Source organism: Cyprinus carpio, chromosome A21 (genome assembly GCF_018340385.1).
Source record: "Cyprinus carpio isolate SPL01 chromosome A21, ASM1834038v1, whole genome shotgun sequence".
Taxonomy (NCBI): domain Eukaryota; kingdom Metazoa; phylum Chordata; class Actinopteri; order Cypriniformes; family Cyprinidae; genus Cyprinus; species Cyprinus carpio.
Genome location: NC_056592.1, coordinates 2,615,852 through 2,632,938, shown reverse-complemented (window position 1 = coordinate 2,632,938; position 17,087 = coordinate 2,615,852). Strand labels below are relative to the sequence as shown.

Here is a 17,087-nt window from a genome sequence, read left to right as displayed (position 1 = left end):
GCATACCGCCTCCAATGGCCGAAACTGGTATTACGACACCTGTCGGGCCGTGGCTAGTAATGCTAATTAAGGTTGATATCTCTGCAGCACTATAACTTGACATTTTTTTAATGACATCATCGCCCTTATTTCTTCTCATTCTTTTGATGCGTGTAGGTAATTTTTTGGATATTTTTACCTCAATTTTTACACACGGCACCTTTAAATTCAACACATATCAGTGATAGCGGCCGCCAATTTTTTTAGGCACCCAAGATCCCCCTTTTTTGGAATTAATGTTAGAATTGCCCTTCGACAACTCAAAGGAAGGGTCCCTTGATTGATGAAGAGTACCAAAGAAAAACTTCATACATATCTTGTCCTGGTAGATTCCAGAAGGATTTAAAAAATTCTGCTGAGAGCCCGTCCAATCCAGGTGACTTCCTGAACAGCTTGTGAAATCTCTCCAAAAGTCAAAGGCCTGTCCAACTCAAGGATACAAGGATAGCTTGTTCAAGGAACTTCATTCTTGCTTTGAGCATTCCAGCACTATGTGCAGTATACTGCTGGCAAAAAGACTTGATTTGTGTCTTACCAACTTTATTCTTGATGCGACATCAATCAGCCCCTGGCCTCCTTCCAGTACAGGCAAATACAACACCGCCGCCTTTAACCAATGATGGCCTGACCAGAAAAAATCCACTATTCGCTGCTGGATATCGTTCACCAAGTCAACAGGAGGCTCAATTATTGTAATTTTGTGCCATAAAGCAAGAAGCAAGCAACCAAATTATTACAAACTGGTACCCTCCCCCTGTAGGATAAGCTGGGGTAGCAACCATTTCCCATTTAGACAACCGAGCACACACTTTCTCCACAAGGCCCTCCCAGTTTTTTCTTTGGTCACTTCTTCTGTCCCTATAAATACCCCTAAATATTTAAAACCTGATCTTCCCCACTTTAAACCACCAGGAAGTACTGGACCTTTAAAATCTCGTCCACACCACAGAGCATCACATTTACCCCAGTTAACAACAGCTGAAGAGGCTTTACCATAACAATGTAAAGCCTCCTTTAGCATCTGAATGTCATTTTGTTCCCGAATTATGACTGTGACATCATCAGCGTATGCAGAAAGTTTGATGTTGGAGTGTAGGGTGTTAACCTGTAGACCCATTAGCCTTCTCCTCCTCATTTTACACAGCAAAGGTTCAATTACAATACTGTACAATTGTCCTGAGAGAGGACAACCCTGTCTGATACCTCTTTTTACTTTTATAGGGATGCTTAATCCTCCAGCCATTTTAATCATACATGAGGCCTCATTATATAAAAGTTTAATTTTTTTTGAAATAAAAATTATCTCCAAAACCAAAAGCTTTTCAAAGTATCAAACAGAAAAACATGGTCAACCCTGTCGAAAGCCTTTTCTTGATCCAAAGATAACAAACCCAAGTTCACATTATTATCACAATGCGTAAAATCAAAAAACATCCCTTATGATGGTGAAGATTATCAGTAATGGATCTATTCTTTATACAATAAGATTGATCCTTATGCCACAATTTCTTGTAACACCTTATTCATCTATAGCCAAACATTTAGAAATTATTTTATATTCAGTACATAAAATTGCTACTGGCCTCCAGTTCTTTAAAAGTGTCAAATCACCCTTTTTTGGGAGTAAAGATAAAACAGTACGTTGACAACTTGTAGTAAGAATTCCATCAAGAAAGCATTTTTTAACCATTTTAAAATAATCTTCACCAATACTGGACCAAAAAACTTTATAGAATTCACCAGGCAGTCCATCCAATCCTGGAGTACGACCCGAAGAGAGACTCATAACGGCCAAAGTGACTTCCTCAAAAGTTAGCTCAGCCTCTAAAAGACCCTTGTGTTTTTCAGATAAAACAGGAAGATCCTTAAGTAGCTCATTCCTAGAATGTTGATCTGAGATTTCAGCAGCATACAACTTTGAATAAAAAGCCACGGCCAGTCTACGCATCTCTATCGGATCCGAGGTGACATGTCCGTTATCATCCTTCAGCAAATGCATCTGTTGACCCTTTTTGTGCTCCAAGTTAAAAGTCTTCTTATGAGAACTCCTTTAACTCTTTCATTCAGGATTGAGCTCAGTTGATTTTTTTTCAGTCCATAATCCCTTCAGATTATCATCATCATTATCAGTCATTTTTTTTTCAATGTCCAAAATCTCTGTTTCCAGACACTCCAAAGTCTTTTTTAAATGAAACGAAGAATGAGATGTGTATTTTTGACAAAAATCTCTTATATGCACCTTCCCAACTTCCCACCATTGTCTAATACTTTCAAAAAAACAATTTTCTGTTTTCCAGGTCTCCCAAAACAATTTAAAAGCTTCACAAAAGTGCTTATCTTCTAACAGTTTAGTATTAAAATGCCAATAACAACTCTTATGTGTATTTTTTTCCAACGTGAAAGCAACATGTCATAAATTTATGATCAGAAATAGCATTAGGAATAATATTTGTATTAACCACTCTATTCCTCATATTTTGAGAAATATAAAAACGATCCAGACGGGCAGCAGAAATGTTTCCATTACAAACTTTCACCCATGTGTATTGCTTTAAAAAGGGGTTATGTTCTCTCCATACATCTGAGAACTTTAACTTTTTTATAACACCAGCTAAATAGGCAGCTGACATTGCATGGGGCTCTTCTCCATTTCTATCTAGTGTGAAATCAATAGTACAGTTCCAGTCTCCTCCAAAAACAATAAAAACATCATCGTTTTGTTCTTTTATTAGATTTTCTAACTTAGTAAAAAATTGTATTCGTTCTGCTCAGACATTAGGAGCATAGATATTCACGAACAAAAACTTAAAACTACCAATTTCAGCCTCTACTATTAAGCACCTTCCGGGCTCCATTTCAGTTTTAGATAAAACTTTAGCTTTAATAGTAGGGGAAAAAAGAACAGCTACACCAGCACTTAAATTGGTCCCATGACTCAAAACATACTCTCCTTTCCACCATAAACCCCAATCAACTTCATTATCATAAGTACTATGGGTCTCTTGTAGAAAAGTAACACTCAACTCCTTCAAATGTATCATTTCTGATAAAATCCCATTTTTCCTCCCATCTCTCATCCCATTAATATTGAGAGATCCCACCCGCAAGATTTCCATGAGAAGAAAGAGGGGGGGAACAGAAAAGAAAAAAGACAATACTTAAAGACATCATAAATGTTTAGTATTTCCCCTCGTTATTCTTCCACTTCTCCTATTTTGTCTAATAGCAGTTATTTGTTTTTTTCCATACAAAATCTTTTTTGTTGTGAGAGTTCTTCATAACTACTCACTTTTCTTGCCTTCATCATGGATTTGACAAACTTTTCAATGTCAGGGAAATAATTACCAACATCAACCCCTGCTTTTCCTTTGGTCTTATCTAGGAAAGCATTGATCTCTTCAACAGTGTACAAATCTTCACCAGTCTCTTCTAGTCTATCTGAATCCTGCTCACCTTCTCTCATAGCATCTTCAGTAAACTGTGACAAACCTCTAACTCATCAACAGTGTTCTCCTCTGAGTCTCCAGCCTGAGCTCCATCGTTCACCTCCTGTATAACTCCCTTTTTTCCATCATACATCTCCATTAGATCATCGTCCCCTCCTCATCATCATCCTCATCATCATCAGCCACAGCAGCACCAGACTGCAAGATGTTCCTATCAGTAACATCAATGACATTCCCACCTCCAGCATTGACACTATTTTATTTTCACTCACCTCCTCTTGTCTTTTCACCTCTTCTGTGACTCCTTCACCTTGTTCCACACTCCTCTGCTCTGATTCATCATTTCTCTTAAGTCCAGCATCACTAGCTGTAGATGTGGATGGCCATTGATCGTCTCTATTAGGGCACGCGAAACTTTTGTGGCCTAAATTACCGCACTCATAGCACCTCAAACTCTCTGTACTCGCATAAACCATGTATGAGTTTTCTCCGTGAGTCACACGGAAAGAAACCTCTAAAGTACGCGTAGGTGAAGTAAGAAACATATAGACGTGACGTCTAAAGAGAGTACATGTTTGAGCGCTGCATTTAACCATACTGGCGTCTAAACGCAACGCGGCTTCAGAGCCGCAACTTTCCTATCCCTGCCCTTTCCCTCTACCTAAGAGATTGGAAACAAATACCTAAGGGAAAAAAAAAAAACAATCAATAAAGAAAAATAAGAAAAAAAGTAAAGCATGAAACAGAAAACGCACTCGCTCCCAACAAACACTCGAGCTCCTTCACACACTCCCAGCATGCACCAGAGAGAGAGAGAGAGAGAGAGAGCGCCATAACTTTTTTCCCAATTAACTTTGGCCGAAGATGCTTTTTCATAAATATCCAAAATCACGTAATATTTGCATATCCCCTTGCCCAGTAACAAAAATAGTTATATCGTCGGCATAAGCCGATACAACATATCTCAGCTCCCTTGGGTCACCTGGAACCATGAAACCCTTTAATCCAGTTCTTAATTTGCATAACAGAGGCTCAATTGCTAGGCTGTAAAGTTGCCCTGAGAGAGGAAAACCCCTGTCGATATACATCTTTTCACCGGCAAAGGATAAGTCAAACCATCCCCCATCTTAAGCATTATTGAAGCCCCTTTGTACAAACAACTGGATCCATGAAATAAAAACAATTCCCGAACCCAAATGATTCCAAGACTTTAAAAATATACTCATGGCCCACCCGATCAAAAGCTTTCTCCTGATCAATAGACAAAAAATCCAACATCACAATTTTCATTACAAGACACATCAATGACATCTCTTATTAAAAACAGATTGTCCATATTTGAGCGACCCGGAATACAATATGTTTGCTCTCCTTTGACCACAATATGTAAATATTTTTTTAACCTATTGGCTAAAACTTTTGCCAATATTTTATAGTCCGAGCACATGAAAGAAATAGGGCGCCAATTTTTTTTTAAAAACCCAAGTCTCCATTTTTTGTTTTTTGGTAAAAGAGAGATCACAGCCCTCTGACAGCTAATGGGTAACATTCCCGTTTCAAAACATTCGCAACACATAAAAATAACTCATAAAAATCTTCACCTAAAACAGCCCAAAAGGTCTTGTAAAATTCAGCAGGTAAACCATCTATTCCTGGCGCACGCCCTGTGGAGAGTTGCTGAACTGCTTCTGAAAGTTCATTAAGGTTGATCATGGTGTCAAGCTTTTTCTTATCCACAGGTTGCAACTTTGGAAGTCCTTGTAATAATTTTGCCAGTCACAGTCAGTATTACCATACAAATCAGCATAAAAAATCCATTGCCATTTTTCCTCATTTCAGTTGGGTTTGAAGTTAATGTTCCATTTTCCTTGCGTAGGCGAAGAACACGCTTTTGTTGTGCAACTTTCCGCTTCAGATTAAAAAAGTAAGAAGTGGGAGAGTCCATATCTTTGATAGAAGAAATTCTTGCTCTGATCAAAGCACCCTTTGCTCTTTCCTCTAAAATAGATCTTAATTCAAGTTTCTTATTCCTTAAATCACTGGATACACCCAGAACATTTACATCCATCACATTTTCCATACCAATAATTTCTTTCTCCAACTGCTCAATTTTCTTTTTTACACACAGTAGTATTGTAGGAAATATTTTGACAAAAAACCTTTATCTGTGTTTTCCCCACCTCCCACCATTGTGTCATTTTTTTCAAAATTACCTTTATTCAACTTCCACAATTTCCAAAAATCACCAAATTTTCCACAAAAAGACCTATCCTGCAGCAATTTAGTATTGAAATGCCAATAAAACCTGGGGCGTTTTAAAAGTAGTAATGTTGAAATCTATGGTTGCAATATGATGATCTGTAAAAACGTTTGGGAAAATATTAGCATTAGATACTCTATTCATAATTGTTTTACTTATATATATTCTAATCTTGCTCCAGTTACAGTAGAGTCTAGTATTTTAACCCATGTATACTGTCTAAATCTCTTATTCATATTCCTCCACACATCCATTAACTCAAACTCTTTAATAATATTCTGAAGAGTATTACTAGACCGTGGATAAGGCTCTTCTCTGTTCCTGTCTAAAAGAAAATTTGTGGTGCAATTCCAATCCCCACCCATAATTATGCAAGAATCATTATCACTCTGCAACTTCCTAAACAATTCCACACGATCTGATCCATTGTTCGGAGCATAAACATTTATGAAAATACATTTGAAATCATTTATTTCTCCAGCAACCATTAAACTCTACCCTTTTCTATTTCTTCAGTTAACACAATTTTAAAGTTCAAATTCTTTGAAAAAAGAATAGCTACTCCAGCACTCAAATTTGACCCGTGACTGAAGACGCTCTCCCCCTCCCACCATCTACACCACTCTACTTCATTTTTACAATCTTTATGCGTTTCTTGCAAAAAAGAAACATTTACATTCTTCATTTTTATTAATTCAGCCACCAAAGCTCTCTTGCTCTTGTCTCTCCAATGCCCTGTGTTAATATTTAAAGAGGCTACCCTTATCATCTCCATAGAAAATATAAAGAGATAGAAAAGAGAGACAGAAAGAAGTAAAGAGTATAGTAAAGTCATCCCAAGTGATGTACAAACCATTGATTCAATTATCTGAATTTACGTTTTATAGGGGTTTTATCCCTTCGCAGTTTTGCAAGAAACTTTTTTAAACGAAATCTCTTTCTCTGACTGAGTTCATCTTCTCCAACCTTCCTCTGCCAATAACGAACAGAAGTCTCAAACCTCTTAAGATCAGAAAAATAATTCCGCACATCAACAGATTTTCCAAAGGTTTCATCCAAGAATTTATTTATTTCATCTAGTGAATAAACCTGCTCACAACTTTTTTGCGAAACATCTGACACATCTGAAAAATCAGACAACCCACCACCATTATCATCATCATCGTCATCATCATCATCCATTTCCTCATCAACCATTACTGACTGCACCTTCTTAATCAAAGATACTATCCTTCCCCTTTCCAAAACTTCACCTTTCAAACCGATTGCGACATCATCCATCTGGCCTGTATTCACTGAGTCTAAATTCTCCACAGTATCACCCTGCTCAGACCCCTGTACCACAATACTTCTCTCAACAGTCGCATCAGTTACAACATTAACTTTCTTCATTTTTCCCTGTTTTGTCTTGCTACCAGAAGCTTCCTCTGTATCTTTTCCATTATTAGGGAACAAATATTTTATTATCATTCCTTCCTTCAAATTTGAATCCACATTCTGATCATCATTATTCACTACTGCTGCCTCATTTGGTACATTACTCTTTTGCACTTCATTTTCCTTCGTCTTGCCTGAAGTATTGCTAGGGCCTGCTTCAATATCAAACTCAACTATAACAAGACAACAAAACACGTACATGTCCAATACTCGCAATCATAACACAGCATCTCTCCCGTGCTTGCGTATATCATGTACGACTTGCCCTCAAAAACACATCGAAAGGAAATATTCAGCGTTGATTCATTTAAAAACATGTACACCTGTCGCCTAAACGACAACACATGTTTTAAGGCAGCATTTTTACAACCAAGTGAAACCGTTCTAATTCCACTGGCAAGTTTTCCAAATCGAGAAAGCTCTCGCTCAATGTCGGCATGCGGAATAAAAGTCGGAACATTAGAAACCGTCACCTTCGTCGTGATTGAAACTAAAGGTTGAACAGGAACAAAGGAGCCACTTACCGAAATCCCACTCTCAATCAAAACATGAACCAGATTTTCTTCTTTCAAAAATATCACTACGGCCTTGTTCATCCTAGACGCCGAGACGATATTCTCATGGCCCACGCGTTCTGCCACGTCCAGTAACACATCTTCTACAGGCACACCTGCCTGAGTCACACACCTAATCCCATGCCGGAGCGACAGGCCTGACGCCTGCACACTCGTGTGAGTGTGAGACGTCATCCCTACCTCCGACACGACACAGCTCTCACGGAAAACAAACTCAGTGTTTTTTTTTTATAACTTTTTTTTTTCAATTTAAATAATTGAATAAAATAAACTGAAAAGCAAGAAACAATGAAAGTTTAAGAAAATTTCCTCTCACCTAGATCACCCTCCCATGCATTCCCTTCCCAATTCCTAGCATGCACCAGAGAGAGAGAGAGTAAGAGAGAGAGACAGTCAGTATAGGAAAAACCGTCTGCTCACTCTACAGGCTGAACCATAATGGCATAATGTCAAAACATCTTGCCACTTGTTCCAGCTCAACGCAGCAGTGGAGCTGAAAGAAATATTATATTAGTCAGGCAGACCAATGCTCGGTAGCATAAAGCGTCAAGACCATGGTGCACGACAAAACATCTGCGGCAGTGCTCCTCAGAGTCCACACCTAATAACAGTATACAGCACAAGAGTTGAAAGCATAAGCACCATTCAAATGAACGTGCCTGCATTAGTGCAGTATCGCGAGTAGGGAGAAAGATAGGAATAACATGTTTGCTCAGTCTACCGCCTGAGTCACTATGTTTTAGCTTCAATAAGAAGGCTCGCTATAAATTAAATTAAATTTAATTTAAATTAAATTATCCAAAGCGACTTAAGGCCAATTTATACTTCTGTGTCGAGTGTACGCCGTAGTGTACGTCGTAGGCTACGCACGTAGGCGACGCCGTTGTGAGCATTTATACTTCTGCGTATGTCTGTTTTGCTCTGCAGTTACACCGCCGAAACGCTAGTTGACGCGAGCGTGTTCCACTGCACTCTGCTACATCTAAACCGACGTTGGAGGAAATCTCCCACCACGAATTCGCTGCCATCTGGCAGTCTTTGTAATCTCCCAAAGAGGAGTCATACAGATGGCTGTATTTCCTCACTTCTTCAATTATTCTCTCGGTCACTTGGTCCATTTCCATGTTGGCTCTTCACTGAATTTCGGAATTTAAAAATGGCGGGCGGTCCAGAGTGCAGAAGATCATTCCGGAAATGCGTAGGAGGAAACGTGATACTACCAAGCCGACCAATCACAGATCTTGCAGTCCGCGTTGTCGCGACGCGTAGTTACATTTTTGAGGAGGTGCACGTCAGGGTACGGCGAAGGGTACGACGTATGGTACACGTCAATGCGTATGCTACGCCGTACCTACTACACTACCTTAATTTTCTGTAAAGTTGCTTTGCAATGAGTTGTATCGTAAAAAGCGCTATACAAAATAAACTTGAAATGAAATTGAATTGATTTGAACATACAATATAATTACAGTACATAGCAGCAGTACTTCAGATGAGAGAACTTTAATTATTCTATCTACAGTAAATACTGTAGCACATGTTGTATACCCTCAAACTCATTATGTTGAAATTATTTGCATCCAAGTAGTCCTTACATGTACTCTATTTTTGCAGAACTGAGAGACGACTGTCTAGGGGAGGCAGAGAAGTCTTTTGTCAGAAGACTAAGAAACTGCTATAACAAATAAGGTTACTACTGTAATGCAGTTTGGCAGAGGATGCTGAATGAATGAATGAATGAATTTATTTATTTTTATTATTTATTTATTTACAGTAACTGACAGTATATTCCAATGTGTGTTTACTGTATATTCTCATTTGGTTTTTGAACTTTTCTGTTCTAGTGCTTTTCATCTACTGTAAGATCTCTATACAGTACTGTAACGAAAGGAAACTTTTCTTAGTTTAATGCTGAATTTTACTGTATCTGCATCCCTCTATTTATGTCGTATACAGTAACAGACATTAACTAAAAAAGGATTCCTATTTCCCAAAAGGAGGTTTTTGTAACAGTGTTTTGAATTGATCTCACTGTTGTTATCTAGGCAGGTAAATAGTTTTTGTATTTGACAGGTTTGAGTATCATCTGAGGCCAAAGTTTAAGTCTGATAAAAGAGAACATGTTTTTGACTAAACTATTTGATTTTGACCTGGAAGTTTGAAGTTTGCACAAGTTGGTGTATAGTTTTGAGATTGTGTTTATAGTTGTGAGAAAATGGTGAAGTGTTTCATGAAAAAAACTGTAAATAAGAGTTCATACACTTATTAATTTCAGCTCAACGCAGCAGTGGAGCTGAAAGAAATGGCAATTAGTAATTAGTCGGGCAAACTAATGCTTGGTAGCATGAATCACCAAAACCATAGTGCCAGCATACATCTGCTGCAGGACTCCTCAGAGTCCGCACCTAAAAACATTACACGAACAAGAGTTGGAAGCCTAAACGCCAACTCAAATGAACGTGTCTGCATTAGTGCAGCGTCGCAAGTATTAGAGAGAGATAGGAAAAACCGTCTGCTCCCTATATTATAGCTTGCTAAGAATACTCTTATACGTGAGCTCATACACAGCATGACTTCTTCATACGGTTCACAACTGAAAGAATCGCATTACGAGTTTCCGAAGTAGACCATAAATGATCATTGACAAAGCAAAAAACATACACCCACATAGCGTTCCTTGTACACTTGAACGTATGTGGCCCGGAGAGAGCGAGAGGAAGGGAGAAAACTCTGTTGTCTCGATCTCCATGAGCCCCGGCTCAAATGCGTCAACCCAAGTGACCGTCTAGTGCGGCACCTCGGCAAGCGCAGAAACGGGATGGCAGGGGTTAGACCCGAGGCCTCCTATCTTATGGAAGGCTGCGAGCCTCCAGTACAATACTTAGAGCCGCAGGCTATCGCAGTGTAGACAATAGAAAGACCGTAAAACTCTGTTTGAGTGTGTAGGCCCAAACATAGCACACACCTGTCATGAGTGTCTTCTCCTGTGATTAATCTTTTACACAGCTCGATGCATCTCCTGTAGCTCATCGTGTCCGCTGAAGAGGAGTAAACTGCTCTTTTTTGAAAGAAAATATCTGAGAAAACGACGAAAGAATGTTTTCCTATGGGCAACAGATAATCCGCTTCCTGAAGGAATTTAAATCTGATGAAATAGCGTGCAGCACGCTGATATAGCACACATATCGTATGTGCGGGGCGGTGATAAAGTGCTATTGGCCAATGAATTGGCGTGATGGTATAAGGGCTTCAGACATACGTCACACCCAAGGTGCTTCCATAGCGACCGCTGTTGCAGCATTGAAGTGAACCTATGTAAGTGAACTATTGCCTTTGGATTTATAGTAAAACCATCATTAATTTTAAGGGTTGTGTGGTTTTCTGCACTCACTCCCTCTAAACCTATTGTAAAATGATATCATTATTTGTCTGCTAAATTACTATTGTAACTTTACAATAGATAATAATAATGTCCTTTACTATACAGTATTTTGAGTGATGAGTAATGGTCTGCTACTGCTTAACTAAGTAAACAAAGACAAACTACAATAGCCTATTTACTGATTAAATTGACCTGAACTTGAAATTCTGAACAGCACTTCTGCTTCTCTGCTCCACCTGGCGCTTCCACTCCATTCTCAGATTTCTCGCATTGATTACTCTGATTGAAATCGTTTGGCGAGGTGCGGAGTGCACGTGAGCCGAAGCTTAGGATCGCCAGTCATAACTAACCGATACAAGATTTATTAGGGATTTATTATCGAAATAATTGCTCTAGTACATTTAACAGGCAAATATATAATAATGATAACGTTAACATAAAAAATGTAAATAAATAAAAATTAAAAAAAAAAAAAAACAGGGCAGCGGGAGTTCTCCCAGTTCTCCTAATGGCCAGTCCGCGCCTGTTTGAATGGGTGATTTTCAGCAAATGGTATACATGTTCTTTACACAAAGCCACTGTATGGCTTCATGAGGTTTTGAATATAGTATATAAGTGATTTGGACTACTATGATGGTGCTTTTTGTTCTTTATTTGAAGCTTGATATCCCCAGTCCCTATTCAATTTTATTTTCCTTAAAAAGAGCTTGTTTCCGCTTAACACCTTGTTTTGTTTTCTACAAAAAAAGAAGTAATGCACTTTTTTTTAACTATTACTTTAAAAGCAAGCACTGTAATGTTATCTAGTTTATTATGTTGTGTAGATGTGGTTCCTGCTGTTATTACAAATGTTATTCATTGCACTATTCCACCCACGCTGTCAATAAAATAAGAGAAAAAGAAAAAAATTAATAAATAACAACAAAATAATTTTGTAAGAGAAAGACCTCTAGTGGTCTTTTGTAAGAGAAAGACCTGCAGCTGATGTCACAGTGTGCTGCAGTAAGGGTCCAGTAACACATCACTCACTGAATCACACCCACTGATAAAATTGGTCATAGTAAAAGCAAATGGTCTCTGGAGGCAAGTCCGTATGCCCCACTACCCCCATCCACCCACTCGGCATGCTCTGTGAGCCTGTTTCATTGTGTCTCTTTGCTGCACTACAGAAAATTCAGTAAGGGGCTTACACTCACACAAAGTGCAACCTCCTGAGTATTACAGAAAAGTTCCCTACAATTTGAGGCTTCCAGAGACAATAAAGTTTTGCTTACATTTGCTACCGATACTCATTTAGATCATTTTGAAATTCAAAATTTGGAACTAACCCAAAAAGAATTCTAATAAGAATTGTCCTGTAATATTATAAAATAACATTTTAAATCATATATTTTACACCTGATAAGATTAGGATTCTGTTAGGATTAATATTAAAAGAAATTTAACGAAAATATTTCAGGATTTTAAAACTCCTACAGCTTCCTTTGTGACTTATTTTAACTGTCCAGTAACAAGACATTATTCCATAAGCTATAATAAAAATGAAACAACATGCTATATGCGTTGAATTAACAATATTAATAATAATAATAATAATAATAATAATAATAATAATAATAATAATAACAAAATTCTTAAAGTTTAATTTAATTTAAGTTTATCCTTAATATCTTAAACGACTCTTGAGAATTCTTATTTGATACCATTAGTATGGGTTTCAGATTAGGAATCCTGTACACATTCCTGACAAGGGCAAATGGTTCCTCCTAAAACTCAAGAATAAAATATACTGCTATTTTTTTAATTCATTTATTATTGCTATTATCCTATTTAAACCTATTTTATAATGTTTTATAATCATTATAATGTTGTATTAAAATGTATAGTAGGGCTTCCTCGAACCTGAAACTACATGATTGTTCACCCAACTAACATTTTCATAAATCTGCCTCTACGCTTCTAACAGTAAAGTTACTCACTAAACGTCAGCATAATAACATGGCATACGTTTCGATTTCTACAACACGTTTTCTTTTAAATTAAAAGTATACCAATGTTTGACTTACCAGCAGTACAGTGAGCTTCTAATGCTGCTGTGTGTGTGAGTGTGTGTGGGTGGGCGTGGATGCTGCAGGATCGCGCTAAGCTCCTTGTCTTTGTCTGCCGCTTCAGCTGCTGCTCTAACTGATGCCTTCCTACCGGCACACCGCGCGGTCCTAACGCCGCCCAATACACGTCCACTGAGTACAGTCAACGCCTACTGCAGGCCGCCTAGAAACATCTGCATTCATGTGATCCACAAGTACCATTGTGGTGATTTTCATATCATTTTACCATATCATTCTTTAATAACTGCATGTCAAAATCATAAAAAATGATATCTTTTTCACTATATATTCAGATTTGAAAATTTAAAAAAAATCTAAATCAAATTGTTTTCTGCAAACTCCACAGACTCTTGTTCTACATGATCCCGAGTACCAATGTGGTCATTTTAATATAATTTTACTGTATTATTATTTAATAATTGCATGCCAAATTCATGAAAAATGCCATCTTTCTCACTATGCACTCATATTTGAAAATTAATTAAGAATTAAAATCAAGTTGTTTTCTGCAAGCTCCACCAGACTCTTATTCTACATGTCCCCAAGTACCACTGTGATCATTTTCATATCATTTTACTGTATCATTATTTAATAATTGCATGCCAAAATCATGAAAAATGGTACCTTTTTCACTAAGTCAAATTTTGAAAATTCATAAAAAATCATAATCAAATTGTTTTCTGCAATCTCCACCAGACTCTTGTTCTACATGTCACCAAGTAGCACTGTGGTCATTTTCATATCAATTTACAGTATCATTCTTTAATAAATGCTTGCCAAATTCATGAAAAATGCTATCTTTTTTACTATACACTAGAATTTTGAAAATTCATAAAAAATCAAAATTAAATTGTTTTCTGCAAACTACACCAGACTCTTAATCGACATGTCCCCAAGTACCATTGTGGTTATTTTCATATCATTTTACAGTTTCATTCTTTAATAATTGCATGCCAAAATCAAGAAAATATTTTCCTTTTTCACTCTCGTCAAATTTTGAAAATTCATACAAAATCAAAATTAAATTGTTTTCTGCAATCTCCACCAGACTCTTGTTCTACATGACACCAAGTACCACTGTGGTCATTTTCATATCATTTTACGGTATCATTCTTTAATAAATGCTTGCCAAATTCATGAAAAATGCTATCTTTTTCACTATACTATACGCTAGAGCACAAATTCTGAGTATGGGTCACCATACTTGGCTGTATGTCACGTCACGTTGTCACTTTCACTTTATATAATGTAGAAATGTGCCACAATATACAAATTAGTACTACAACCACTATACTAACAGTAATACCTTTGTTACTGTGATGATCTTGCTAGATAGTGACAATAGCATAAGATTAGTGATAATGGAAAACCGCACACACAAGGCAGGATGAGAATTACCAAAACAATAAATAATAAAAACAAAAAAAAAAATACACAGTCAATATCCAAACCTCATGGTTATCCCAAAGCCAGCCAAAAGTAAATAAAAGCCGCGGTGTTGAAAATATCCCCTGGCAATTAAAAAATGCGCGTGCGGTGTGAGGAATCGTCCCGGTCGGATGAGGTCGTCGTAGTCAGGTGAAAGGTCATCATGTGGGTCATTTTATTTACGGCTAAATTATTATTCATAAATTTTACTAATATTTAGATTGGGCATGTTCACAAGACATTCACAAAAGGGCATGTTATTACAAAAAAAAATTAGAGGAAATTTTGCTTTGACAAAAGGGCACTTTTGGCACCAAAGGGCAAAGGGGCAGGTGCTCCCAGGGATCAGCTGGTCATAGCTGATTTATCAGGCTGGTTTTAGAGGGGTTTTGCCAACTTTTTTAGCTGGTTTTAGCTGGTCTTAGCTGGTCAGGCTGGTCTTAGCTGGTTTAAGCTGGTTTTAGCTGGTCAGGCTGGTCTTAGCTGGTTTAAGCTGGTTTTAGCTGGTTTTAGCTGGACTTAGCTGGTTTTAGATGGTCAGACTGACTGGTCTTAGCTGGTTTTAGCTGGTCAGGCTGGTCTTAGCTGGTTTAAGATGGTTTTAGCTGGTCAGGCTGGGAGACCACCCGGATAGCAAACTGACATAGAAACAGCATAGAATCGATGTTTCTTGTGGCACTGAAACAATGTTGATTTTCTGCTTGTTTTAAAAAAATCTCACATACTTACTAATAGATACATTAGTAATAATTTATTAAACACACATCAGATTTAGTCAAAAAAATTTTATTTATACAAAATATACAGTTACAAATATGTTTAGAGCATACAAACCTTCTGTATACAAAGCTTCTATAAGACTAATATCGAAAATGCCTTTACACTCAAATACACACAAAGAAGTATAACGTAAATTATAGGCTATTTACTGCATCCTTTAGGGCGAGCTGCAGTAAATGGATAGGGCATCGCATATGGATATTGTTTTCGGTGATATATGTAGCGGTCACGTTCTCAATGATCTGCAAAAAATTTGGCTGGAATGGGGAAGGCTGATTATCCACTGTGTCACCTTCCTCTGGGTCCTTTTCCTCTCCCTCCTCTTCTACTGCACTTTCCTCAAACCCTGGGAGGTTGAAAGCCTTTATCATGTTACTGGCGCTGTCGGTGACCACCCTGACAACGCGTCTTTGTAAACTCCAGTGTTGTAAAACACCTTCATATTTCTGAAAAATACTCTCAGCTGTGTGGTGTCCTTTAAGATGTTCACAGGACAGCAACACAGTGTGACCATTAAACACTTCATCAACGAAACTTGCCACAACACCTAGAAAGCCGTGTCCTCTTCTGTTTGTCCATATGTCTAGCGTAAGCGCGAAGCCATCTCCTAACTGCAACAGCTCCCTAAGTCTGCCTTCCATCTCACTAAGAGCATTTGGCATCAGTGTATCACACACTGTATTGTAGCATGGAGTGGTGTATCCGGGCTGGGCAACGCTGACAAAATGACGCATACCCTCTCGTTCACTTTTTGTCAGAGGTTCATAATCCAAGTAAACCATCTTAAAAAATGCGTCATCTAATTCTTTCTTCCGTGCATTTGACACGGAGAACTGGGGAGGGAAAAATTCTTTATCTCCTTTTGGCCTTTTGTAGTTTTTTCTGTAAAGAACAAATTTGCGTGCGTTATATTAGATTATAAATTACTGTTGCCTATATCTAGCCTAGATCTACCTGTTGGTTCGGGTCAGTTTTTTATTTTATTTTTTAATAATAATATTTTAATAGGCCTAAGTAGTGTGGCTAATCTTCTGTACTCTGTAGTTCTGTATTTAGGCCTATATACAGTAGGTGGACATCCAAAACGTTGCTTCTACCGCCGCTCGTACCGCCGCCGCGGAGTCTGCAAAGTAAATTTGCAGCTTTTGACCGCTGAGTGGCGCTTTAATCACAAGTTTTCAAACAAGCTCATCAAAGCACATTTTCGCAAATAGACGACAGATTTGCCTCGCTGATGTGTTACATTTGACGGCTGCAGTCAGGGAAAATGAAAAAAAAAACACTATAGTTAAAATATTTAATATTCACAGATGAAAGTTTGGTAATTATGAAGTTATGTGCATTTCTTAGAACGAATTCAAACAGGATAAATGTCAAGCCTGTGCCTGTGCTTATATTTTCTCTAAGCTACAAAGTATTACACCATATTTTAGATTTGACACATTTAATAGGTGTGCAGTATTATTTATATAATATGAATTATGTGTTATATTATTCAAAAAAAATTGTGGTTTACTTTGCATCAGAGCATTAAAAGTGGTAGCCTATTTTAGTGAGCTTGGCTACATGGATTTATATGCAAAATGTCAATTCTCATATATTAGGCCTATATTTTAATTTATATTTTAAAAT

At 37.6% G+C, this 17,087-nt stretch overlaps 1 protein-coding gene across 4 annotated transcripts in view; it reads right to left on the bottom strand.

Annotated features, from left to right (window-relative positions):
- LOC109061094 (neuronal migration protein doublecortin-like) overlaps positions 1 to 13,347 on the bottom strand; it is a 223,535-nt gene extending 210,188 nt beyond the window's left edge. The window contains exons 1-2 of one of the 4 annotated variants that reach the window (XM_042778559.1): positions 13,206 to 13,313; positions 8,074 to 8,108 (exon numbers count right to left, since the gene is read on the bottom strand). Coding sequence is in view for 1 of the 4 variants with exons in the window: in XM_042778557.1 (XP_042634491.1) it covers positions 10,723 to 10,787 (65 nt within the window). In the remaining 3 variants the exon portion in view is untranslated. Of the gene's footprint in view, positions 1 to 3,757; positions 4,032 to 8,073; positions 8,109 to 10,722; positions 11,581 to 13,205 lie in introns of those variants that run through there. The other 3 variants (XM_042778558.1, XM_042778557.1, XM_042778561.1) reach the window with 3 other exon arrangements.
- Between the last annotated feature and the right edge of the window lie 3,740 nt (positions 13,348 to 17,087).